The sequence below is a fragment of the Protobothrops mucrosquamatus genome, unplaced genomic scaffold (genome assembly GCF_001527695.2).
Source record: "Protobothrops mucrosquamatus isolate PMUCROS unplaced genomic scaffold, P.Mucros_1.0 scaffold2058, whole genome shotgun sequence".
NCBI classification, from domain to species: domain Eukaryota; kingdom Metazoa; phylum Chordata; class Lepidosauria; order Squamata; family Viperidae; genus Protobothrops; species Protobothrops mucrosquamatus.
Window position 1 is genome coordinate 56698 of NW_015388163.1, and position 26174 is coordinate 82871.

Below are 26174 nucleotides of genomic sequence, written 5' to 3' on the forward strand. Positions count from 1 at the left end.
ATTCTCTACTACAATTTATTATACACATTTACAATCCACAAATACATAAAAAAAAAATCTGTACACATCACATTACAATACATACTAGCCACCAGTTGCTAGCTAATCAGAACACTCAAGGACCTGATTACAACTGCCTTAGAACAGGCAAAGGATCGTTCTCCCGGCCCTGGGATTTCCCCAGTTACACATTCCAGGATAACACACACTAACACAGATGGCCATCCATAGCCGCGTCTCATTCAGAATCAGGAAAATTCTCATTCAGATGCCACAGCCTGGGGTGTCTCCTGCCTTTGCGTCATTTCTTCATCTTCATATCTGCTTCAATGGCACAACGACGTCCTCTAGTTCCCCCATCCTGTTCAAAATGCAAAGGAAAAGGGAAGCCATTGTTACTAGAAGGACTTACACAAAGGACAGAGAGGCTTGGCTGCTATCTGTGTGGCCAGGAAAGACTCAGCACTTAAGTCTGACAATACCGCTTTCCTTCCTATAACACAGAGGATTCTTTTCTGGAATGGAATTGGTGGGGGGGGGGTGTTTCTGTGTCAGCTCAGAGCAAATGGGGGAAATATGTGCTGTGGCTAGTTTGGGGATGCTTGGAAATTATACTTGTGATTTTTCTTTCATTTGAATAACATGTGCTCATTTCTTCAAGTGGACAGGAGGGATGTTGTCTAACATACCTGATCAACTGCTGCTCTTTACAGAAGATCTCTTCCAGATGCAATACCCTGGCACTACTTTCCCTAGCATCTCCTCACAGCGGCTCTCCATGAATGTAGGGCAATCAGATAGCTTACTTCCTTTTGCTGCCCTCTCCATCTGGCTGCCTGTCCTCATGTTTCTCTGTCTTAATAGATAAGTATTAGAAGTCCTATTCTTTTGGCTGGAGGATGAACCTGTCAAAACGTGTTTTTGGCGTATTGAGAGACAATGATTGCCCAGATTAGCCACGAAAAGAACAAACCAACCACTGTATTTTAGTTTTGTAGTAGTTTTATATACTATACCAGTGATGGCGAACCTTTTAGAGACCGAGTGCCCAAAAACTGGCCCCGCCCCCACTCCACCCCTTGCCCCACCCCTACCCCGCCTGCCCGCAGGGCCACTCACTGCCTCCAGGGCCCGCCGCAGATTGCCCAGCCGTCTGCCCGCATCCCGAAGCATCAACTGTGTGTGATGGGGCATGAGGGCAGAGTCTTGTCTACGCTGTCTGGCTGCCATGTCCTTGGCTGCACTGCTCCGCGTGGGCCACGCTAGGGGGCGACTCTCCTCCAGGGGGGCTGCTAGTGAGGAGGGGGTTGCAGGGGGAGGCAAGGCTGGGGCAACGGCATGTGTGCCCACAGAGAGGGCTCCGAGTGCCGCCTCTGGCACCCGTGCCATAAGTTCGCCACCACTGTACTATACCATCTCAGAAATTTGGTTCTCACGAGTCTCAGACTCACTGAAACCATTGAAACCAGCATCTTATTTGGCGCAAAATTCAAATTAAAGTATCTATAATAGATAGCTAAGGTTTGTTGGAACCTATCCAGTAATGAATAGCCCACCATCTATTTTGCTAACTGTATGATTGTCAAATTACTTTCAGTGTTAGGAAGGTTTTTTTTTCTTAATTCAGTCAGAATCTGTCTTTAAGCCCATTATATTAAACTTAATGGATTTAGAATACTATAATACAAAAGCATAATGGATTTTATTTGGTTTCAGTGTGGCACATTGTGAAAATCCAAACAGTGGTGGTCAATTCAAACAATTTAGGTTTAGGAAAATATTTAAACCAAGCCACTGTGTGGTTGAAGGACTGCAATGATGGAATATCAACTCTGAAAGAAAAAAACCCTCAATGAAACTGGTATGGGTGGAGAGGAATAAAATTCCTCTCTGTAAAGGGAAGCAAATTGAAGAATATTTACAGGTTTTTCATCTTTAAAATATGTGAGGAATAAATGTGTCCAATACATTCTCCTACACCACCAATAAATGTGTGTTGTATTTTCTTTTACACATAACAAAATTAAATATAAATGACTGTAAAAATGATACATGATCTCAGAGCGACTTCAAATATCAATGATATATCAGCCAACTATGGCCATGAAAATTTATCTATTGGGTTCTGTTATTGCTTTTAGGCTTTGCTATGTTTATGCCATGCTGCATTTTTACATAACTTATTTAAAGATTAGGTTTTTCCAATAACACTATATTCTGAAGTTGTGGAACATTTAAACAAAGAAATATTTTTCCACCTAATTATAATTGAAAAATGAGTCAATATGCAAAAATTAGTTGTCAACTATTCAGCTAGGCAAATATGGTTAGAAAACCACAAATGTAAAGATCATTCAGCAAAACAGGTACATGCATATCATTTATATACATTACTTTTTTCTAGAGTGGATATAGCAAAGTATAATCCATAAAGCAAGGCTAGCAAAACTTTGCAACAATACGCAACATATATTGGAACAATGAATCCAAGAAAAGCATACAGAGGTTTCACAAGAAACTATGTTCTAATGAGAAGTAAGGCTCAAGCAGACAGCACTTACAATCACTCTGTACGAATAATTATTAGGCAGAGAAACTGAAACTGAACACAACGACAAACTACAACATAATATTTTAACAAACTTTGATCTTTTAACAAACTTTGATTTTTGGAGCACAATTAGAATTCTACTTCCCCCGTTTTTTTTTAATCTTTATTTATATAAATTACCTTCATTTTCAAATAAACCATTATAGTCACATTTGAGAGCATTTAAAAAGTACTATTTGGTCATATGATTCTAGTATATCCTTGCTAAGAATTGAATTAATTAGTTCTGTTTTATATTTAATTTGTCAATTGTTTGTTTAAAAAGAGCAGGGTACCTTTTTCTGCCATTCTAACAATAGCCTTACAGAGGAGTTAGGTTAAAATTTAATGATTGGTTTAGTTATCCATAGCATTACATAATTAACTAAGGTTTGAACAGGAATCCTCCTGCTACTTATTCAATTCTAACACTACAACACTTATCCTCAATACTTTAGACCAGGGGTGTCAAACTGCCGGTCCGTGGGCCGGACATGTCAAGCGGAAGCCGCGCCCACCCCATTGCCGGCAAAACTGTCCCGAGACGTTGCGTGACGTCATGTGACGTCATGAGTTTGACATGTCTGCTTTAGACCTTTCTGAAACATATCTCTGGAATTCCCTGCCCACAGAAAATCGGCTCCATCCAAACTTTAATGACGTTTATTTTAATTAGATTTTATTCAAATTATTTATGTTCAAGGAAGATGAATGACTGGCATGATTCTATATTTAAATATTTGTATTGATCTTTGCTGACTACCTAAATATTTTGTTGCAGTTTTATTGTTCTACTATATCTCTAAAAACACCAAGTATCCTGTAGACCAGTAAGGAAGAACAACGTAAAGTGCTGCAAGTCAAGATATTACTAAGTTACATTCATTTTATTTATTTTCAATAGCCAACCTTTTCAAAATGCTGAAGACAATCTTGTGAACTATATAGTAGTACAAAGCTATAAATGTAAGGCACAGCAGGGTCTTCCATCCCAAAATGACAAAAGCCTCTATCCCTATCATACAATGAAAACACTTTAAAGCATAACTGAGTGTTTCTTAGAATTCAGTAATAAAAGACCTAGAATCTTCCAATCATTTTAGGAAGGCCTATATCATGCATTCAATGTTCCCAATGTTATTGTAATTGTGATTGTTAAGTACTTACAAAGAGAGAAAGAAGAAATGCTGGGGAGCCCATAGGGCCACTGTCCTATTAAGAAATAAACAGAAGAGGTAAATGGATTTGTCAAGAATGAATACAACATATCTAAGCACCTAATTGTAATGACAGTCACTGTTCCATATATTTTACATTCAGAGCCAGGAATCTCCGATTCACAGGATACTGTTAGGCAGGAAAGTCTTAACAATTTAAATACCCAAACACCAGGAGTTTTGTGGTTTCAAAAGCTGCTTTAAATCCTCCCATGAAGGTTATAGTATTAAAACTCAAGATTCATCAGCTCTTATTGGTCCTACCTTCTCCGAAGCATCTTGTTTCCGAGTAGAATCTCGTCCACGGAGACTTTTTGCACTGATCCCAGACTCATTTGTCTGCATGATCAATTGCGTGGCTAGAAATTGCTAAAAACAAAAATCATCGCACAGTATGCATTAGGATTCAGAATGAATGGAAAGTTTAGCATCTTACCATCATGACACTGGGAAACAATTAGCTTGTTTTTAACCCTGTATACTTCTCGCTTGCTTTGAAACACTCAGGGTATCAGTCTTGTCAAGTTAACCTATTTCTTTCTATTCTAAGCCAGGGACACATTAACAATACCGGAAGGAGCAGGCCACTCCCCTAAGGATGTTAACTTCTCCCGTGTCAAATCAGAAGAGGACTGTTGCTCAATGAAGATATTAAGATTGTGCCTTTACCTGAATCTGCTCCAAGACATCTCGTTGCATTTCCACAGCCATGTGATAAACATCATGATCAGAACTATTGTACATGACAGCGTTTTGGAACATCAGCATAATATCTCGTTGGAACTCTGCTGTGGTTCTGATCAACCCATTCTCAATGTTTTTCTTAATTGTTGACAAATCCATTGGCCTGCAAAAGAGTCAAGCAAATAGGTTTTGTCTTAAAATCAAATGCATTAAAAATAGGTGCATTATGAGCAGGCTCCAAGCATCAGAATATCACTTATAAAATTAATTGTTCTCTCGTGTTTTTCCTCTGCTATTTTATTTAGTAGTGGACTGAATGGGCCCCAGGCCAGAATATGACAACAGTAGCAGGTAGCAGATAGTGCTGATAGGTGACTCAGTGCTGATAGGTGACTCAGTATCAATCAAAAACAAATACTAACCTCTGTACAATACTATGGTAACCTGGAGCAATATCGTCAGTCACGGGCTGTAAGAAGACATTGGCATACCTGTTCAAAGAAGACATATTAGTCCTAAGAAATATTAGTCCTAAAATAGACATATCAGTCCTAAGGCAATAAACATAATTCCCACTTATTTATTTGTGTCTCACTTTTATTATCTTTACAAATAACTCAAGAAGGCAAACATATCCAACACACCTTCCTCCTCCTAATTTCCCCCCAAAAGCAACCCAGTGAGGTGAATTGGGTGGAGAGAGTGACTGGCTCAAGGTCACCCAGCTGGCTTTCATGGCCACTTGAAGAAGAAGCTTGGAAACCTTTTCTAATCTACTACCCATTTATTTGCTCAATATGCTGTACGAGGAAAAAAAAATCTTGCAGTCTGAAAGCCTGTCCTCTGTGATATGTCTAGTATGTCTAGTTTAACGAAGAGAAGGACGAGGGGGGACATGATAGCAGTGTTCCAATATCTCAGGGGCTGCCACAAAGAAGAGGGAGTCAAGCTATTCTCCAAAGCGCCTGAAGGCAGGANAAGAAGCAACGGGTGGAAACTAATCAAGGAGAGAAGCAACCTAGAACTAAGGAGAAACTTCCTGACAGTTAGAACAATTAACCAGTGGAACAACCTGCCTCCAGAAGCGGTGAATGCTCCAACACTGGAGGTTTTTAAGAGGAGACTGGACAGCCATTTGTCTGAAATGGTAGAAGGTTTCCTGCCTGAGCAGGGGGTTGGACTAGATGACCTCCAAGGTCCCTTCCAACTGTATTATTATTATATTATTATTATTTCCATAAAAAAACAAAGTGTGTATTTGCACTGTGCGATAGAGTACAGCAAAGCTGTAATATATAGTAGCAAGCATGCAAAAGGCAAGTAGATGCAGCACCAAGAAAAAAGAGGCTAACCTCTGATCACCAGATACGCCCTGGTTTAGAAAGTTCTGCCAAAATTAATTCATTTCACACATTTTCTAATGCAGCTCTATGTGTCTGGTAAGGACTTTTGGGTGAAGAAATTGTTAAAGTAAAAAATGTAGGACTTCAGAGGCTGCCAGACGATGTGCTAAAAGCTCCCATGAGTAAGTCTAGACTGCAAAGTGTGTTTAAAAATATTTTAACGATAAAAATAAATATATATATAAAATATTTGATAACAATTGCAAATTATTTTTGAGTAATAAAAATAAATTCTCTCTATATAAAATATTTGACAAGAGTTGCAAATGGCAAGCAGGCAATTAATAAGTTCTTTTCACCCCATTCTTCTGCACAAGATAAGCTTTCTTTTAAGATGATGCTTGTTGCGACACACAAATTCCTATTTCTATTTTCCAGGAGAACCACGGCAAGTCCCAAGGTTGTTGATTTACCTGTGATTGGCAGCTGCTCTCCAAACCAGCATAATAGCCTTCTTCCAGATTTTTTGTGCCTGAATAGCCTCCTGATCCTCACTGCAAACAGAGCTGGAGAAAGACGGGAAAAGCCATTCTTCAGGAAAGCATACAAGTACTTTACTTCCTGAAGTAAAGCATATAAAGAAGGATCTAGTAATGAACTCTAACTCTCGGTGGGAATCCCCATCTTTTACATTTTCCTGCAAAAAAAGGATGGCCGTTCTCCTCGAAGCCGGAGTCTTACCATGAGGCTCCACCAGAAATCAGCAACTCATTAGACAGTGTTCTAAATTAGGCAAGCCCTAACACTAGAGAATATGGTATAAAGGGACAATACTACAACTAGCCTTCAGCCAGCTGGAGTTTGCTCTGGGGTATCTGAGTAGCTGGAGGTTGACTGATACTCACAACTGTGAGGAGGCAGGGCTGCTGGGAATGGAATCAGCCAGCGTGTGAGACTGCAAAGGTGCATTATGGATACTGAAGCCATCATCACTCTCACTCACAGGGGGCTCATTGTCCATTTCTGAGAGATATCCCTCACCCTGATCTTCCTCTTTGGGCTCCTCCAAACTGGCAGCCTCGCTGGCACCATCCTCCTCATCCTCTTCACCCTGAGCATCCCGAAATACAGGATTAAAAGTCTAGCAAGTCAGCCCAGCCAAAATGCAGCTGTCAACAAGAGCCTCCAAATATGATGGTTGCAGGAAAAGCAAAAGCTACATGCAGAAACACCCCACATGTATGGCAGAACATGCTCAGGGAGAGGCCCATGCCAACAGCTTCCCCATCTAATCTGTACTGCTTGATTAGATGTTCAGATGGAGCTCTGTCTCACATATCTGAATAAGGAAGGAGGGCCTTTTTCAAGCCAGGACCTTCTCAGCAGTGACACCACCTGCTGTTGAGCAAAATTCAACCATTCCTTTAGATCAGGGGTCTTCAAACTTGGCCCTTTTATGACTTGTGGACTTCAACTCCCAGAATTCCTCAGATAACGTGCCTGGCTGAGGAATTCTGGGAGTTGAAGTCCACAAGCCATAAAAGGGCCAAGCTTGAAGACCCCTGCTTTAGTTTAATAGTAAATAGCACTTTTCCCACAAGTCATTTGCAGCTACTGAGGTTTTGTTTCTCCTTGGTTTTTGTTACATTATTTTTCATATTTACATTATAGATGAGACTGCTGCATTTTTGTTTTTAACTTGTCTGATTGCAATGACTCTGTATCTAATATAAATAATTACTCAGGAGGACCTTGGCTAAAAAAAACAACAACACAAAAATAAACTCCTAAAATTAACACAGCTGTAACTGAAACCCTACCCACCACCAAACTCCCCCATCCCCCCCTTTCCCATTGCTTCCAGAAAAGTTAACCACTGATTTCCGGGCATCAGGATGAGTTGGGATGGGATTTTTGCAGTTAGGTCTGGCTTTCTTTGACTATAGATCAGTTGCAAAACAAAGAATAGCTGCTTACATCCTGTACACATGCAAAGAGTAAATAAAATACCTTCAGCTGGTTTTCAAAAAGAGCTTGAGCTTCATCTTTCATTGATTCTGAGAAGAAAACAACAACAGTTACTTGCGAAATGCTCATAATTTTAAAGGACATTCTCCATCAGATTCACATAGGTCAGTGATGGCGAACCTTTTAGAGACCGAGTGCCCAAACTGCAACCCAAAACCCACTTATGTATCGTTGAGTGCCGGGTGGGTGTGGCCCATTGGCTGGGTGTGGCCAATTGGGTGGGCGTGGCTGCGGTGTTAACGGCAGACTGGGTGGGACTAACAAGTTCAATCAATCAATTCCAACTTTGCAAGAACTTTTTTTTTCGCGAGAAGTTGAAATTGACTAATTGAACTGATTTTCTCTTTAGCGGAGGCCTAAAGAGAAAAGGTTTTATAAAACCCAATTGAAGGCCTAGGACTGGGGTGACGACGCGCGTGCCATAGGTTCGCCACCACTGATATAGGTTGTCCTTCCTGGAAACCTATGGCAACTCCCTGCTTCCCAGTCTATCCAATGCAGTTACCTGACAGCTCATATTTGTGGTGGACATCTGCCTGGGAGGAATCTTCACTTGCACTTGGAGCGTGTGGAGAGGAAGTCTCCTCATCAGGAGGAAGCTAGAAAGAAAATAATGTGCGTTGTGTAGGACAATGAAAGCAGGCTGGGAGGCTGAAGTGACAGAACCCCAACTGGACAGCCGCATGTACGCACATCCAGACAGGGAGCTCCTTGAAGACCTAACCCAGGGGTAGGCAACCTTGGCTCTTTTATGACTCGTGGACTTCAACTCCCAGAATTCCTGAGCCAGCCATGGCTGGCTCAGGAATTCTGGGAGTTGAAGTCCACGAGTCATAAAAGAGCCAAGGTTGCCTACCCCTGACCTAACCAATGACTCAAGAGCTCTGTAATCTCACAAGGGGAAAACCCGTAGCATATGATATTGGGAATCGCCTTCCAGCTGCTGAGAATCTTGGATTTCATTTAAGAAACAGCGAGGGACATTTTTAGACTAGTGACTGCACAGGGACAAGCCACATTTGCGGCAGTCTTCAACAAGAGAAGACAGCCGAGTCTTAATTTTAAAAATATTGAAGCTGGGACATTGTGATTCTTAAGATACCTCTGGTGAGCGAACGGTAATAAATTGTGTAAAATAATAAACGATCACGGATGTTTTATACCGGATTTAACATTCAAGACTGGTTTTTTTTAGTGTCTTGGCACCAGAACGATACAGTGCCAAATTTAGCCAAAATACTAAACGGAGCCAAACACAATACGAGAGCTACCCTTTCCATTTCTTTCACACAAAATTCTAAATTACCTACAGCATATCAATTTACCTCTGCTTTCACAGTGCCATGATCCATGTCATCTTTGGTCGATTCTATATCCATATCAGAGCCTGTCAAACCAACCACTGTGGTCTCTTCATCTTCAGAGCTATGGCCCCTCAACTCAGAAGCTTCACTTGTTCTAGCTGCTAGTACAGCAGCTTCTTCAGAGCCCAAACGTACCTGCCCTTGTTCAGCAGGCTCAGTTTTAATATCGGCTCCCAAATCCCCAAGGCTCATCAGATCTCGGATCCCCTTGGCTTCCAATTCCTCACAGTCCGGTCTTTCTTGCTTTATCGTTACTGTCATTTGGGGTATCTGGCTCTGCTTGTCGTGCTCCTGTTGGATCGGATGCTCTCGCTGGAGGGGGTGCTCCCAAGGACTGGTTAGAGACTGGGGATCCTCAATTTCTTCACAGAAAGACAAGGCAGCCTCTACTGCCGCTACATCCAAGACTTCAGGATGATCATCCACCTTTCCAGACAAGAACATAAGGAGCAGACATAGATCGTTCATATAATAAGAGAGGGAACCTGGACTAGGGGGGGGGGGGGTGGTGACATCCCAACTGTTCTACATGCCAGAATGAAGTGAACGTATGGATGGAAACATTTTTTTGCCACTTTTGCATAAATCAGGCATACTATTACAGGTGGATAATACATGGAAAACTATATAAAACTTTGGACTGTGACAGATTATAACAAATGCAAAGCTTCTTTCTAAAGGAAATTATTTCCATGTTGGGCTGTGATTACTAAATCTGTGGGCCTCTATTCTTCACCAGTCCAAGAAACTAATACATTTTGAGCTGAAACTATCTGTTGAGATAGTTAAAACAATGAGGGAAAGTAAACCAGGCAAATGCCTTTTTGATGAAAGAAATTTCAGCTCTTGTTAGAAAGTAGGACCAAAAGCTCAGGCCTCTGGATAATTACCTTGTCCTCAATGATAGCTATGATGTCCCCAACAGTTTCAAAATCAAGTTCTTCCCCAGTGTAGGAAGGCTCTTCCCCTGTGTAGGAAACGGCAATATCCATCTTCTCAGCCAAATCCAGGTCTTCTTTGCTATCCATGTGGTCTTTGGAAGTCCCTACACCACCAGATGCCCCAGAGCCTAGGCAGTCTTTCTTGATGGAATCAATGATCATGGAAATTTCACTGCTATCCATTGATACTGTCACAGTGTGAGGATCAGGCACTGCCTCCATGGAAACACAGGTGTTGGGCTGATTCACTGGACAAGAGTGACAAGTCAAGTGAAAGCCTGGCAGCTGCAGCAACCAGCAATGTGGGTCAGATCAAGGCATCAAAAAAAAGCATTCCACAGCCCTGCATAAAGGCACATGCAGGCTGGTACCACTTTCTGTCCCCTCCCCCCACCAAGGTCTGAAATCAAAAGAAGAGCTACTTCTTAGCATCAAAGCCTAGCTCTAGTCCCACTCCAGTACTTTTACCATAACCCTTTCTTTAATCTGCCCTGCCTGAAACTCAGAGAGCTTTTTCTAAACAGCCTTGAGCCAATCATTTGCTCTATAATTAGCATGATGCTGTTGAAGTCCAGCAATCTATCCCTCTGCTATCAAATGTAAGATGCCCACAGCCCACATTCACACAGCCCTTCCTCTAAATCAAGGGAAACAAGTCTTCTGTTAGGTACTGAGTGGCATATGAGTGCAAGGACGCACCTGTCGCTACACTTTCTGGAGTTGCAGCAGATGGCACAGCAGGTGGCGCTTGTAGTGTGGGCACCATGACTATGGTGGCCTGAGACACGGACTCTATAGGGGGAGGCAGGAGTTTGGCTGGAGGCTCACTGGCAACAGCAGAAAAGGAAGCAAGCGATGAGGTGAATTGTGCTGGACCAGCTTCTAAAAGGCGGGAAAGAGTAGGAGCACCTAACAAAGTAGGAAGACAGGAAAGGCACATTAAGCCACAAGCAACAGCTATAGAAGACTACAAAGCAAGCAGTTCCTGTACTTATCCCACAATAGCTCATGCCACAACACTAACATATAACAACACCTTTTATAAAATGGCTACAGGCAGCTCTGCTGGAAGTCACCTAGTAGAATCCCAAAACATATGCAAACAAGGATGTAGCATGCTTTCAAGTGGGCGATAATACAATTTATATATCACTGGGGAAAATGCAATCCATGTTCTGCACCAAAGGGTTCTACTTCATTTTTGTATATCAAATGATAAAAAAAGTATTTAATTTATGAAGATATGCAGAATTTACAAGATCTATCTCTCTCTCTCTGTGATGCATCCGGGACCAGCTGTAACTTCCGAGCAACTTTCAAGGGTAGCCCAATGTACAACACAATACAATAATCCCAGTGAGGTGACTGGGGCATGACTGATCATCCAGAGGACTTCCTAATCTAGGAAAGGGCACAACTAGCCCATTAGATGTAACTGGGCAAATGCCATCTTGGTCACAACTATCACCTGCTCTTTGAATAGAAGTTGTGAGTTCAAGATAACCCTGGGATGCACATCAGAAGGCCACCCTCCAAATTTTCTTTTGGTACCCAAGAGGCATAAAATCCTCCCTTTGCATCAATAGAGCATTTGACTATTTACTTGCTGATACTTGGGAAAGCAAATTCTGCATCAGGCTGAAAGCATTCAAATGTACAGAGCAAGTCAGAGCAGAAGGATCAAATATTACATAACATGGATAAAGCCTAGATTAAAAATACTGCACTTCGTACAATTATGATGTCTTCCAAGAACCCAACTTTTGCAGTGTTACATTTCACATGTTTAAAACAGTAGGTAGAGCATTGTAAAACAACAGGCCCTACCTGACGCAGCAGGGGTCGCAGGAATAGTGGTAGAGGCCGACTGCATTTCCCCACCGTGTAATACTGGAAGAACTCCTCCCACTTCCAGGAGGAGACCAGAGCTGCTTGGATGACCAGCAACAACAGAAAGCTCACCCTCTGCCACCTGCCAAAACACACCATATTCTAAAGATCAACATAAAGAAGATTTAACTTTCTGTAAAGTAATCAAGTCTCACTCAGCTGCACTATGTTGCACCAAAATAAACATTTTTAAGGCTGAAGCTTTCTTGCCTTTGTAGGAATAAAGAAATGTAAATGATTTCTTTGCAGTGGGCAAAAGTTCACCAAGGAGAAAGATAGGGGAAATTTAAAAAAAATGCAAAATCTATCCCTATCTAAACAATGTTTCTATGTTGGGTTTGAGTTAAATACACTTGTTCTTAGTGAACACCAGAACAAGGTAATCTTAAATTATGATGATGTTAAATTCAGGGAGATTGCACTAAGTCTCCATTTGCCTGGCACTCTAACCTAAACTGAACATTTAATGTAGTATACTACAATGGCTCCTGCCCCTACCTAGCGTATCAGCTTAAGGCTTACTATGCCATTCAAAAGTTCTTTCAGGCATCAGCTAAAAAAAGAACACTCATGATTTGTTAGTTACTACATTTCTGATAGAATCCTGTACCCGAAAAATAATCAGCAACGGCTATTTAATAACTGCATCAACTGGGAGGGTAGGAACCAGAATATGCAGGAGGATGCATTCCTTGCTTACCAATAAACTAGAAAAACATGTCATGAAAACCGGCTCCAAATAGACTTATGTTGGATTCAAATTTTTGATAACATTCCAGGCAACAAAATTTGGCTACATAAATTTTGTGTGTTTGTATAAAAGGGAAAAAGCTGAGAACATCTTTTTGGAAACCAGAGGCAGAACCTTTCCAATATTTTTAGGAAGACAAAAAACAAACAAAAAACAAACACCACCAAAAACAAAAACAAACCCACAAGAGGGAGAGATGGATTATCTATGGTGTAAACAGTGAAACAAACACTATAACAAACACTCATTATATGTCTCTTTTTCTTGCATAATCTCCCACCCTAGTAGAAGTTGCTGTTGCAGCTATGCTATGACTTCCCGTATGTATGATATATGTACCAGGTTTTCCCAAAAATAAGACCCAAGCAGAAAATAAGCCCTAGCATGATTTTTCAAGACACTCGTAATATAAGCCCCACCCCAAAAATAAGCCCCAGTTAAGATCGTCAGCCAGATGAATGCATTTAGTACCGCATTTTCCCCAAAATAAGACCTAACCAGAAAATAAGCCCTAATTTTTGGAGCAAAAATTAATATAAGACCCAGTCTTATTTTCGGAGAAACACAGGTATTTATAACTGCCCATCTCATGGATTTGTGATTCATACAATTTCATCAAAACAAAGAAGAAAACACAGGTTTTTTGAGGTACGTGAATATGTTTCCACATTCAAGGATATGTTCTAAATATCATCCAATCTAAATACCATTCAATCTAATGTAATTTTTAAGAGTAAAAATGAAGTAAGGTTTCATGTAATTACTGCACTTTACATTTGCCCTATAATAGTTCAAGAGACACCATTTTAAGCAATCTATAAACTACTAAAACCCTGTATGTAACCTTTAACTGTACAAAATGTTGCATCGTAGGCCAACAATTTTTGAAACACGATATCTCAAACAGGCTAATTTACAGAACGTGTCTAAAATCCATAATTCAGGACTCCCAAGGAATTGAATCTGGCAAATTTCATAAAATATTTTATGACATAATATAAACTATAAAAATGTTATGAAAGTTTGTGTTATATTATGAAATATTTTATGATCAACTGTGGTCAACTCCTGATTCTTAACTGTACTATACAGTTCAGCGTGGCCTATTTTCATCTCTTGGGTATCTCCCTGAATTTTAAAGAATTTTTCCAGTGAAGGCAGTACATTAGAAGCTCTGCCATTGTTCAGGGCACTGAGGAATCTGGTAAGGAAATATCTCTAAAAAGATGGCCTAATGGGTCATGGGTTTTCAAGTCACACATAGTACTATAGGCAAATTTTCCTTCACTCTTATGTATTTTGGTTAGCCGTTCCATCTTGTTCATAATTTTAGCATTTGCAGAATTCATTTATTTTTATTCGATCTAGATTGAAAATATTTATAACATACATAAAGTCCTTGATCTATGAGCATTCGTTCAGCCGAAGGTGCTGAATGAATGGCTGTGACCAGTGCTCAAGAGTTCCAGCCATCCCAGGACTTATGCAGTCCAGTGATTGCTATGTAGGCGCTTGGCAACTGGTTCACGCTTACGACTGGTTGCAGTACCCCATGATCATGCAATTGCCATTTGCAACCTTTCTTCCTGGTTTCCTCAGAAAGTGAATGTGGAAGCCGGCAGGGAAAGTCACTGGGATAAGTCTGCCATACCCATGCACCCACCCTTAGCCGCCCCATGTTTGTGCTATGCTGGCCCATCATCCACCCCCATGTACCTTGCCTGAGCCTCAACACTCTCCCTGAATCGTGATGCACCCCCCTCACATCCTCATGGACCACGTTGTGCCCTCCCTCACCCAACCTGCCTGCCAGCCTGCTTATGAGCTGCCTGGGACTTAACTTCCTGCTGGCTTCCCCACTAACTTGCTTGTGGGAAGTCAGCAGGAAGTTGCCTTGCCTAACAACTGTGGGATTTGGTTAACGGCAATCAGTACAGCAGGGATTGCTGTTGCTAAGCGATATGGTCATGCTATATAATTTCATTGCTTAGTGATAGAAATTTCAGGCAGAATTGCTGTCCTAAGTCAAGAACTATCTGTACAGGTAGTCCTCAACTTAGGATTGATTGCTTAATGACCACTTGGACTTCAAAAAAGCTATTTATGATCCACCCTCGAAGTTGATTGCTGCACACTGTGGTCATGTGATCGCATTTCTGGCACTTGGCAACCGGCTTACATCCATGACTAGTTGCAGCATCCCATGGCTATGTGACCACGACTTGTGACGCTTTTGGCCAGTTTCTGGTGGGTTTTATCAGTTTTTTAAAAGAATGGATTTGCTTAACAACCGTGATTCATTTAACAACCATAGTGACTCACTTCACAACTGTTATAAAAATGGTCATAAAACCAAGTCGTCACCTGGTGCCTCAACCTACAGCTGAAAGTTTGGGCTCCACTGTGGTCATAACACAAGGACTACCTGTAATTAAAACTGACCTGATTCTGAAGCATCATTAAAGTCGATTAGTGAGCGAAGCATAACATTATTTAATAAATACTAACCTTACTAAAAGAAAAAAATGTAGGAACAACAGCTTTCCCTAAATCTGATATTTTGGGACTGGAACTCGTAACTACCACAACTAAAGGCCATATTTCTGTGAATTCTGGTGCCAATATGCCCAGAACATACCAGACTGCAGAAGGCTGATGATCAGATTAAGAGCAGTTTTCCTAAATTTGTTATCCCCATGTGATAACAAATCATGTTGGACTACATGTATTCCTCAACCTACAACCACAATAGGGACCGGACAATTTGTTAAGCTGTGCTTAAGTGAGGGCATCACATGACTACACCCAATTTTATCACCTTTCTGCCAGAGTTGTTAAGCAGGCTTCGTTGCGCTATGGGAAAAGCACTGCTGATGCCATGCGTCACTTTCGCTCCTAACGTCTATCCGAACTATTCCATTTGAAAAGCTTTGTGCCTTTTCTGGTGAAAGTCAGTCACAGAGATTCCCCCAGATTTTTGAACATGTAAGGAGGGGACTCCATACCAGCCTGGGGCTTGTGGGCAGGAGGCTGCCTTTCTTCAGCAGCTCTGAAAGCAGAGGAGAAGGAGGCGGAGTCGCTTTCTGTCCTAGCATCTTTTTCTGGGTTGAATCATCTGTGACTGGGGTCAAGGGGGCATCCAGGGAGGTGGAGCCCATAGGGGTGTCAGGGATCCCAATGAAGGAGGCAACTGGGGTGCTGGGCAATGTCCCTGGAGTTACCTGAGGAAGAGAAAAACCACACTGTTCAAAGCCACATCCTCACCATCTTGACATGTCCCTGTGACTCCTCCCAACAGGGCCAATGACACAGCCTATCCCAAGCAGCTCCTCCATCACACTAGCTTCCCTTGCAATTCATGTATCTCCACCTGTTTTTCCCTGTATCAGCCACTGTCGCCAAAACGTGCCTGTAAAGCAGGAAGTCGGTGAGAGCCGTGGAAAGCTCCGTACAGCCTAATGGCTTTGTGTTCCTGCCACATCTTACCCCTGGACTTGTCTCTTCCACACTGGGTTGAGACAAGTCTCCCAGAGCATACTCTGCTCCTGGTGATGTTGACCCTGCTGGAGAACGGACCATTATTCCTGGCATCCTTCGCGATGGATTTTTAATTGCTTGACGAGCTAAGGAAACAAAAGGCAGAAAATTACATTCTAGTTCACACTATTCAGATTAATTAAGAATTCTCAACACAAAATATGGTGATTGTCAATTTTTCCACTCCCAAGTCAGTCCAAGGGGTAATCCCCTAAATACCTTTAATTCCATCCCACATGATATTTATGAATACAGAACAGGAAAAATGTTGATTACTAGTTAATAATTTCTTGCTTATGACCATATTGGACAGGTTTTCTTTTCATTTCTTCTATGCTTCTTTTTGAGGTACAGGATCATTATGACAACCCATCATGCCTTAGTCCGGCCTTAAAGGGAGTATTTTATGCTCAGTCTTTCCACAGGAAATTTGAAGAGGAAATTGGGATGGCCAAATAATTTTGTAGATCTTACTTTTTTAAACTGCATTTTACTACTTTTAATTTCTGTCAAAGAAATTTAATTCTGAGGACCTTGGTTCAACTAAAAATCCAAAATTCCAACTAACCTTGATAAGCAGCATCAGTAGCTTTTCTCTTCACTTCAGCCTCCTCTTCTTCTATTCTTTTTTTCCTGAAAAAATGCAGATCACACAAAGTTACGGGAGCAAAACAGAATAGATATTTCCCACTCATATAGCTAGTCCTCATTTAACAACAGTAATTGGGAACAGAATTTCTGTCACCAAGCAGCCTGGCTGTAAAGCACAATGTCAAGTGACTGTGCTATTTAGCACTTCTGATTGCTGTCATTAAGTGAATCCCACATGGATGCCATTTGTGACCTCCTGCCAGCTTTCCCATTGACTTTACTTATCAGAAACCAGCAGTGACGGTCATAAATGGCAATAATGTGACCGGATGCGGTAACATCATAATTGTGAGCCAGTTGCAACTACAAGAACCAGCTATCACTCATTCAGCACCATTGTAACTTTGACAGTTGCTGAACGAATGGTCATTAAACAAGGTGTATGAGATAAAAAAACAGTGAGAACCCCATTTTTTTATCCTTGAAAACAATTTTTAACCAAAACCTAAAAAATGTCAAGTACAGGTAATAGAACCCATAGGCGATTCATCAAAATTCTACTACAAAGGGCAGATAGGCTGGCAAGGAATGACATGAATACTGAGATAGAAGCATATGAATACATTACTTATCTCAGTAATTTTTATGCATACTTAAATAAACTTCATTTTTGAGGTTCATTTAAAAATTCACCTGATCCCAAGGATTCAAGACATGGAATTTGTGAGTGAAAGAGTTGGGGAGAGTGTGACAGAACAGGGAAATAAGATAACCCACATCACAATGTCATTGTAAATTTCCTCCAGCCTGTGATCCATATGTCCTGCCTGGATCAGTTCTGCATCTCTCTTCAGCTGCCTGTAAAGAAAATACAGGGTATACAGTTTAATTTAATTAATTTAATTATTAGCAATTGTTCTATAAGAAAACAAGGGTATCACTGATATATCACCAAATTTCAGACCTACCTGTACTTTTCCTGTGTCTCCTTAATAAACTTCTTAAGCTCCTCCACTCGTTCTGCTGTCAGTTTTCTCACAATAACATCTTCTACAGTTTCTACAACTTCTCCTTTCTCACCACGCTTTCTTCTACACACAAAAAAACAGGAGGGAAGAAGACTCTAGCGACTAGTAAGAGAAATCCGACCCCTGCAGATGAAGCACCCAGTATTCACATACATCTAATCTTTCTGTACCTCCTCCTCATCTCAATCACTTATTACTTACTGCTTTTGGTCTTTTGTAATTCACTACAAAAACTATTGTAAAGTTTAAGAATACACTAAAGTAGTCTCAGTCAAGTACCTAGTGGGGTGAAAGTTTGTGATCCCTGAAGAATTAGCTAATCGTGCAGTACTGTGCGTACAATTTAATGAAAACTTTACTTCAAATCTATATTAATTAGATTCTGGTTAAACAAACAATATAGTACATTTTGCTGTAGTTTTATTGAACACTATTGGAAAAAGTATGAGAAAAAAAATCTTCTGAAAAGATCAATAATTAAATAAAAAGCAGAATGCATTCCTGAATTGGGATTATTTACTCTGTTCTTACTTTTAGCCATTAAATCTATAAAGTAAATGGGAAGCTCGAATTCAAATCATTTGCATATCAGCAATATCTTCGATTTGAATGTACCTGAACTATCAGTTTTAGTAATCCTGAATAATCACTGTCTGGGAGCAGAGTTTCAACTGCTCTGGTAAGCTCACTCTGCCGTTATGCTCTTCAGTTCAAAGGCTGAACAATTTGTTAGTAGAGATGAACCTGCTTCAAAAATGATTTAGAAGTGCTTTGTACCCAACATTTCCCAGGTTTCCTTGGAAGCCTACCAGCAGTCAGGCTGCTTTAACAAATAACAAGGACATACTGTGTTCAACTTCTAATCTTCCTCTGATAAGAAATGGTTCAACCTTTAAACTCACTTTGGAGTCTCTGTTGTCTCCAGGAGCTCAGAATATTGTGATGCACAGTGCTAGAAAAAAGTACATACATACATTTTTTTAGAAAACAGTCACCATAACCAACACAAAAAAATAGTATTCCAACAAAAACTTGTGTGTGGCATATAACACATTTTCCACGCTGTAAAGATATTCCCCAACAATTGGAGAAGAGGACATATTTTCTAATAAATTATATGGAACTTTCCTTGTGTGCAGCAACCAGGAAGAGATGTTTACCTGAGCACTGGCACCATTAGAGTTATCTCCAGAGACCCTCTAAAACAATGCTCTATTAATGATAACTAATGCAATGCCAAGTTTTTTTCCCCATTTTTTAAAAAATATGTGTGTGCTGTGAAGCAAAGCTCCAAACAGTTTAATCCATGATCTTTATTTCCTAGATGTTCACAGTACATCTTCCCAATAGAAAAACAAAAGGCCATTATTATGCTTAAATGTAGTATTTAAGTTTCTTACCTTCTGAGAAAACCAATCTGGTGGACGGCCTGGTTCTGCAAAGGGTTTAATAGCTCTGCTGACAGATACCCTATACAAATAAGATGGATTTAAGATTTTATTTCTCTTTATACAAAATATAGAGTATACCAGGGATGATACGTTTACTAGACTGAGAAAAAAATACTGTATAAAAATACAGTATTTTGATAAAATACACTTTGAAGTTCATTTTGGTTTATATTCCATTCATAGTGATCTAGGGTCAAATATCTATTCATATCTGAAACTCATTGGTCAATTATACTCCATCAGTCTAACCTATCTCAGTGTTGGAAACCTCGATAATTAGAGAAGAAAACTACTGTAAGCAATTTGATTCTTTGGGAATAAAAGGGGCTGTAAATGTAAACAATAATCATCATTTACTACTGCCTTTTTCTATTGTACAAATCTAACTTGGATAAAAATACACCATACTGTTTTCAAATGTTAACTGCATGAATTTTAGTTAATTCCTTTCCAAACTTTTGTTTCATTCCAGAAGTAGAAATCTAGTATGAATAAGGTAAGTGTTAAGTCAGTGATGGCGAACCTTTTAGAGACTGAGTGCCCAAAAACTGGCCCCGCCCCCGCACCGCCCCCCCATCCCCTGCCCTGCCTGCCCGCAGGGCCTCTCACTGCCTCAAAGGCCCGCCGCAGATTGCCCAAGCAGCCCAGCAGCACTATGGCGGTCACTCCCTCTGCCCACGCCCTGCAGCATCAACTGTGCACGATGGGGCGTGAGGACAGAGTCTTGTCTTCATTGCCTGGCTGCCATGTCCTTGGCTGTGCTGCTCCATGTGGGCCACGCTCGGGGGGTGACTCTCCTCCAAGGGGGCTGCTGGTGAGGAGGGGGTCATGGGGGAGGCGAGGCTGGGGCAACGGCACGTGTGCCCACAGAGAGGGCTCCGAGTGCCGCCTCTGGCACGCATGCCATAGGTTCGCCACCACTGTGTTAAGTTGTACAATCTCTAGTGAGTTTCAACAGTCAATTCAAAAACTATAGTTATGCTCTTTTCTTTTTGATGACTTCAATCTGTGCTTCTGAATTTAATCAGAACAAGTGCTTAATCACTTTTCAACTAAAATTTAAGGATGGAAAGTAGTATACAATCCATTGATTTGACTATTTGCACTAATAAATAACCTCACTTTTCATTGTCGTTAACAGTACGGGGAGGGGGAGGGTGGACTGTAGGTTTTATCCAAAGGTACATCACATCAAAACAACCAAATAATTCCCATCTTGGAGTTTGCAGAAAAAAGGGGAATATTTATTGCAAATCATTTTAGGAACTTCTGGAATATGAAAGCTGGGAATAACAGATGTTTCTCAATTTGTTTTCATCAAAATACCTATCACTAATACTGAGTTACATCTCAAAATAATTTAATAAATTATTTTATTGAATATTTAATAAAAAGGGTGTTGTAACATGGGTTAGTATATATAAAGTAACTATAGTTAGTTCTTTGATTTATATTAGGGGTACTGTAAACTGGTACATAGCAGTACAAATTAAATTATTTTTAATTCAGTGATGCTACTTACAACTATTCATTTAGTGACCAAAGTCACAACAGCAGTGAAAAAAGTGATCTATGACCGGTTTTCACACTTACAACTGTTGCAGCATCCCCACGATCTCGTGACCAAAATTCAGGCACTTGGCAACTGTTCCAGGGTCATGTGATAACCTTCCGTAACCTTCCCATTTGGTTTCCGACAAGCAAAGTCAACGGGGGAACCTAGATTCACCTAACGACTGCATGATTCACTTAATAACTGGCGTGATTCTAATATTCTAAGCCAGTGTTTCTCAACCTTGACAATTTTAAGGCATGTGGACTTCAACTCCCAGAATTCCACAGCCAGCATTGCTGGCTGTGGAATTCTGGGAGTTGAAGTCCACATGCCTTAAAATTGTCACGGTTGAGAAACACTGGCTTAAAGTAACTGCTAATAGTGTGTTTTGGACTAAACAAACTCTTTTAAGTCTATGAAAATATACATGCTTAAATTAGCTTTTTCTATAGAGTTCACAGAAACTAGTGTAGTTCTAAGCAAATTAAGAGACATATTTTTCTGTGATTGTGATAAACTTATTCGAGATTTGCCATTATTTTGCAATTTGTTTTATTAGTCCCTAATTTTGTTGAATACAACTTGGCAGCAAATGTTCAAATCCATTAACGGTATTTATCTCACCAGTTCTGGTCCCCACTTCGCATGACAGAAGAAGCCAAGCACAGCTTCTCTCGAATAGACCACGGTTCCGTGGGCCCAGCGTTCATCAACTTGTGTTCTAACAGGGGAAAAAAAAAAATCACAATATTGCTGTAGGATGAGATATGAAGCAAATTATATATTCCTGATCTACCTGAAGGAAAAAAACATACAATTATCTGGAAAAATCTGGTAATAGCAGAAGGAAAGAACATTAGGTAGGTTCGCCACACTATTTAAAAAAATAATAAAGGCGAAATTTAAAAAAAACAACAACACTTAATCGCAAACAAATGGTTCCTAGAAGGGGGTGGGTGGCAAAAGGCCATCTCGCGCCCCTAAAATGCGTGCTACAGGCAGATACAGCATGAAGCCTGGCTGTACACAGCTGCGCCAGATGACTGTGGTCTTCTCAGAAATGCAAGGCCGTGGGCATCCTGAGGCCTAAAAAGGAGGCCCTGATACATTTGCCCTTAAGCAAGGAAAAAGACCACTACTCACTCCCCGCTCCGGCCGCCATTTTCGGGAAAGGACGATAGATTTCGAAGCTCCCCAGACATCGAGTCCGAAACGTTAGGTCGGGCCTCTCCGCTGAGAGCGGTAGGCGGTCCGTTCTATTCGACACCTCTTCCTATTGGTTGATTGAGAAGGAAAAAAATGGTGGCCGGAAAAAACGGTTGTTTAATCTCTATGGTTGGTTTCCCAGGGGTCAGTGCTCTGGGAACGGAAGCGGAAATAGGGAGGGAATAGAAGCGGCGCGTGGGTCTAGGAGGATCTTCGAATTGCAGCTATGGGTCGAGTCAAGCACCAGGAATCAGAGGAAGCGCCGGAGACCGAGGCAACAACCCCAGAACGGTCGTACCACGAGCTGGTCGCAAACGTAAATGCTATTGCGCGGCCGCTAGCTTCTCGGAAGCTCACACGCAAACTCTACAAGTGCATCAAAAAAGGTGCGTGCTATTTGGTGGGTGAGCCGCTCCCGGGTGGCTGTGATGGACTCTATTTAGAGCAGGGGTTCTCAACCTGGGCAACTTTAAGACTTGTGGACTTCAACTCCCAGAATTCCTCAGCCAGCTTTGCTGGCTGAGGAATTCTGGGAATTGAAGTCCACAAGTCTTAAAGTTGCCCAGGTTGAGAACCCCTGATTTAGAGCTTTACTGTCTCTTGGGGAATCTTCCTGAAAGCTCTCGCGTTTATTTTATAGCATCGAAGTTTAAACAAATCCGGCGAGGGGTGAAAGAAGTCCAGAAATTCATCAACAAAGGCGAAAAAGGGTAAGAAACCGTGATGCTCCGGGCGACAGAACCTACTTTTTGTGAAAGTAATCTCCGTATTTCCGCTTAAAGAACTGCTAATAGTGTGTTTTGGACTAAACAAACTCTTTTAAATCTATTAAATTAGCTTTTTCTATACAGAGTTCACAGAAACTAGTGTAGTTCTAAGCAAATTAAGAGACATATTTTTCTGTGATTGTGATAAACTTATTCGAGATTTGCCATTATTTTGCAATTTGTTTTATTAGTCCCTAATTTCTAACCAAGTGCTAAAATTGCTTTGTTTCATTTCTCATAGAATCACAGTTCTTGCAGGAGACACATTGCCTATTGATGTTTATTGCCACATCCCCATCATGTGTGAAGACAGGAGTCTTCCCTATGTATATATTCCATCTAAAACGGTAATATTTGGTTAAAGGAAAGAGATTTTCTTCTTGCTGGTCCTTGAGAAAGGAATAAATATATGAGATGTGACAAAAGAATTCAGTAGAATTTTGTCTCACATGATAACTTTATTTTCCTATGTTAACAGAAAGGTACGGATATTTAGTTTTTCTCAAAAGCTACTAATCTCTACGCTTTAAATTTCATGACAACGGATGTCATTGATTATTAAACGTCCCAGTTTATGAACAAACTTTTGTATGTTATTTTTTATTTTTTCAGTTGTGACTTAAATATGTAACAAAACTGGATGCAATAACATATTAGCATTCAGAAGCTGGAATTCTAAACTGCATTCATTTTATAGATGGCTTGCTGAATAACATATGACATCTGCATTCATATAATAGTAGACTGTCATACACAAGATTAAATAAATTATTGCTTAGTACAGTGTTTGAATCTAGCTAGCAAATGAACATTAGGATTTTCAGGCTATGGATCCTTACAATGTCAAATATAGTTTCAGCATAATCATGTCCAACTGTTGAATATGATACTAATACATGAATTTTAATAAAATAGCTAAAAAGTGGTACACGTCATGTTTAAAGATTTGAGTACCATATTGTGTTAATACCTTGAGGTTATGAGAGGGCAGTTAATATTGAAGTCCCTGGGAATTCCTTCCTAACGTGAGCTCAGAAGTTGAACTTACGGGGAAGTGGTAATTTAAGAATTGAATGCCAATGATTCCTATGTATTCTGTCCTGCAGGTGCCATGTTAAATTTTTAAGCTTTTTTTGTATAAGGTTTGTAAATATGTATGGTCATACAAAAAATGTAGGAATACCTAATATTTCTTTCCTTTAAATTATTTATGGTAAATTTTAATACCTTAGCAAGATCATTTTGTCTCACATCAAAAATGTGAATTCTTTAGTATTAAGTAAGCCTTATTCTCAAGTTGTTGAAATTTGGTTTCCATTTGTTAAGATGTTTGCAGTGCGGTTACCGAATTAAGCTTTATAGAAGGTAGATCTTCACCCTGAAGAGGCTAAAATCAAATTTCTAAAATACTCGATTTGTTTAGTTTGCATCTTGAAATATGCATGAATAGTCTGTGCTGAAAAAAGGGGAGACCTCTTTGTGTGATCCAAGGAACTGATTCTTCTTTTGCATTCAGGATTTGGGAGCAGCAGCAGGCTCAAAACGCCCAACCTGCGTTATCATGATAAAGGCTCATGAGGAATATCAAGAAGCTTACAACGAGTGCTTGGAAGAAGTGGAGGCTCTTCCCCTTCCTTTGTGAAGAACATTAATAACAGACGCTATTAAGACTCCAATATGATATAATATGCTGGATTCTGTAGACTTTATGTGGTTAAATATCAGTTTCATGCCAGTTTGGTATGACAGTTGGCTTTGATTGTTGAGCTGAGGAATATATCAAATGACCTACTGAGAGTCCAGGAACCATGGCAGCTATACTGTAATCGTCTATTTTTGAAGAGTTTGGGTAGCAATACTTGCTGGAAATTTGTGTTAAAATGTTGCTCTAAAAGAATTCTAGACCATTAGGATAAAGCAGGGGTAGACAACCTTGATTCTTTTATGATTTGTGGATTTCAACTCTCAGAATTCCTGAGTCAGCATGGCTGGTTCAGGAATTCTGGGTATTGAAGTCCACAAGCCATAAAAGAGCCACGGTTACCTGCCCCTGGCATAGAGGAACCATTAAGTAATAAAGAGATTTGTAGATATATTGGCTTTATCCAACTCAATATACTATAGACTTTAATATCACACGATCTTACTTGCTTACTCCAAAGTACCTTCCAGTTTTGTTCCTCTCTGCTTGGAGTAGAGAACATTTTTTGCATGCTCTCTTATGCATACAGATATGCTCTTGAAAATTAAAAAATACAAGTCATCTATAGCCCCTTTATTAAAGGGCAGTGTTATTTCAGCCCTTGTTAACTAGATCATACTGTACCGTAGAAGCAAATATGAAGCATTCTCAAAAACATACCCAGCCCCGGGCCAGCTAGACTAAGATGCTTTATACAAATTAGTCTTACAGTGAAGATTTAAATATGGTTTTGTAGATATTGCATTGTATGGCAACATGCAAAGTAATTTATTTCAATTTGTTTCTATGTCACTCACTGCCCCCTTTAGATGTTTGATATATATTCATGATTGGATGGAATTGAGAACACATGCATAAAGCCTCTGGCTACTCTTAAAAGCTATAGTGGCAACTGTTTTTTTTTTCTTCAATTATCCTTTCTCTAGGTCAGTACAGGTTTTTTGCTTCAGAAAAAGACAACCAAATTTTGTAAAGTGTAAATTGTAAGCACTAGTTCTTACTTGAAACCTCCAAGTTAAAATAATGTCACTCTCCAAAATTATTCCTAAAGAGCTGTATGAGGAAATCTTTACGATTAGTCCATGAGAACACCAAGCCTGGCTATTAGGTATAATCTATGCCTAAAGATGTCTCTACATTAGTATCTCTAAGGCAGATTTTAAATTCCTTTTACGTACACAAATGCAACATTTTATTACAAGCTGTTAAGCACCAAACTTACTCATTACAGGTTTTAGATTTTTAAATATTTAAATAGTACATGCTCCGATGCTATAAATTGTTTATATAAGGAAGAAAATTGATCCTGACCGTTGAGCTTTTATTTCTCTACTAAAATAAGTCATCGTCGATTTGTATTCATATTCTAAGGAAATATTCCATTGTATAATTACTCATCTCTTAGTCTTTGAAGAACAATATTGTATACAGAGGCTGACATAAAACGTTAGGAAACACCAGTAAGCCTACACTTGTCCTCATTTCCATTCTAATTTACTTGAGGGTTCTGCACCTGCTTTTCTTACCTC

The 26174-nt window shown here is 40.1% G+C and overlaps 2 protein-coding genes across 2 annotated transcripts; one reads left to right on the forward strand and one right to left on the reverse strand.

The window, feature by feature from the left end:
- On the reverse strand, nucleotides 1-22202 carry BRD8 (bromodomain containing 8). Its single transcript, XM_029285677.1, has 21 exons — nucleotides 22114-22202; nucleotides 21595-21691; nucleotides 19365-19434; nucleotides 18867-18916; nucleotides 17905-18027; nucleotides 17714-17794; nucleotides 16914-16978; nucleotides 16295-16431; nucleotides 15814-16029; nucleotides 11995-12139; nucleotides 10117-10415; nucleotides 9188-9652; nucleotides 8368-8461; nucleotides 7845-7891; nucleotides 6740-6945; nucleotides 6308-6400; nucleotides 4914-4982; nucleotides 4477-4654; nucleotides 4072-4176; nucleotides 3758-3802; nucleotides 1-361 (listed from the first exon to the last, which is right to left on the reverse strand). The coding sequence occupies exons 1-21, from the start codon at nucleotides 22130-22132 to the stop codon at nucleotides 302-304; spliced, it is 2664 nt and encodes an 887-aa protein (XP_029141510.1). The 5' UTR covers nucleotides 22133-22202; the 3' UTR covers nucleotides 1-301.
- Nucleotides 22203-22343: 141 nt separating this feature from the next.
- Nucleotides 22344-26096, forward strand: NHP2 (NHP2 ribonucleoprotein). The gene is made up of 4 exons (XM_015823960.1): nucleotides 22344-22562; nucleotides 22817-22886; nucleotides 23185-23290; nucleotides 24460-26096. The coding sequence occupies exons 1-4, from the start codon at nucleotides 22403-22405 to the stop codon at nucleotides 24583-24585; spliced, it is 462 nt and encodes a 153-aa protein (XP_015679446.1). The 5' UTR covers nucleotides 22344-22402; the 3' UTR covers nucleotides 24586-26096.
- The last annotated feature ends 78 nt before the right edge of the window (nucleotides 26097-26174 follow it).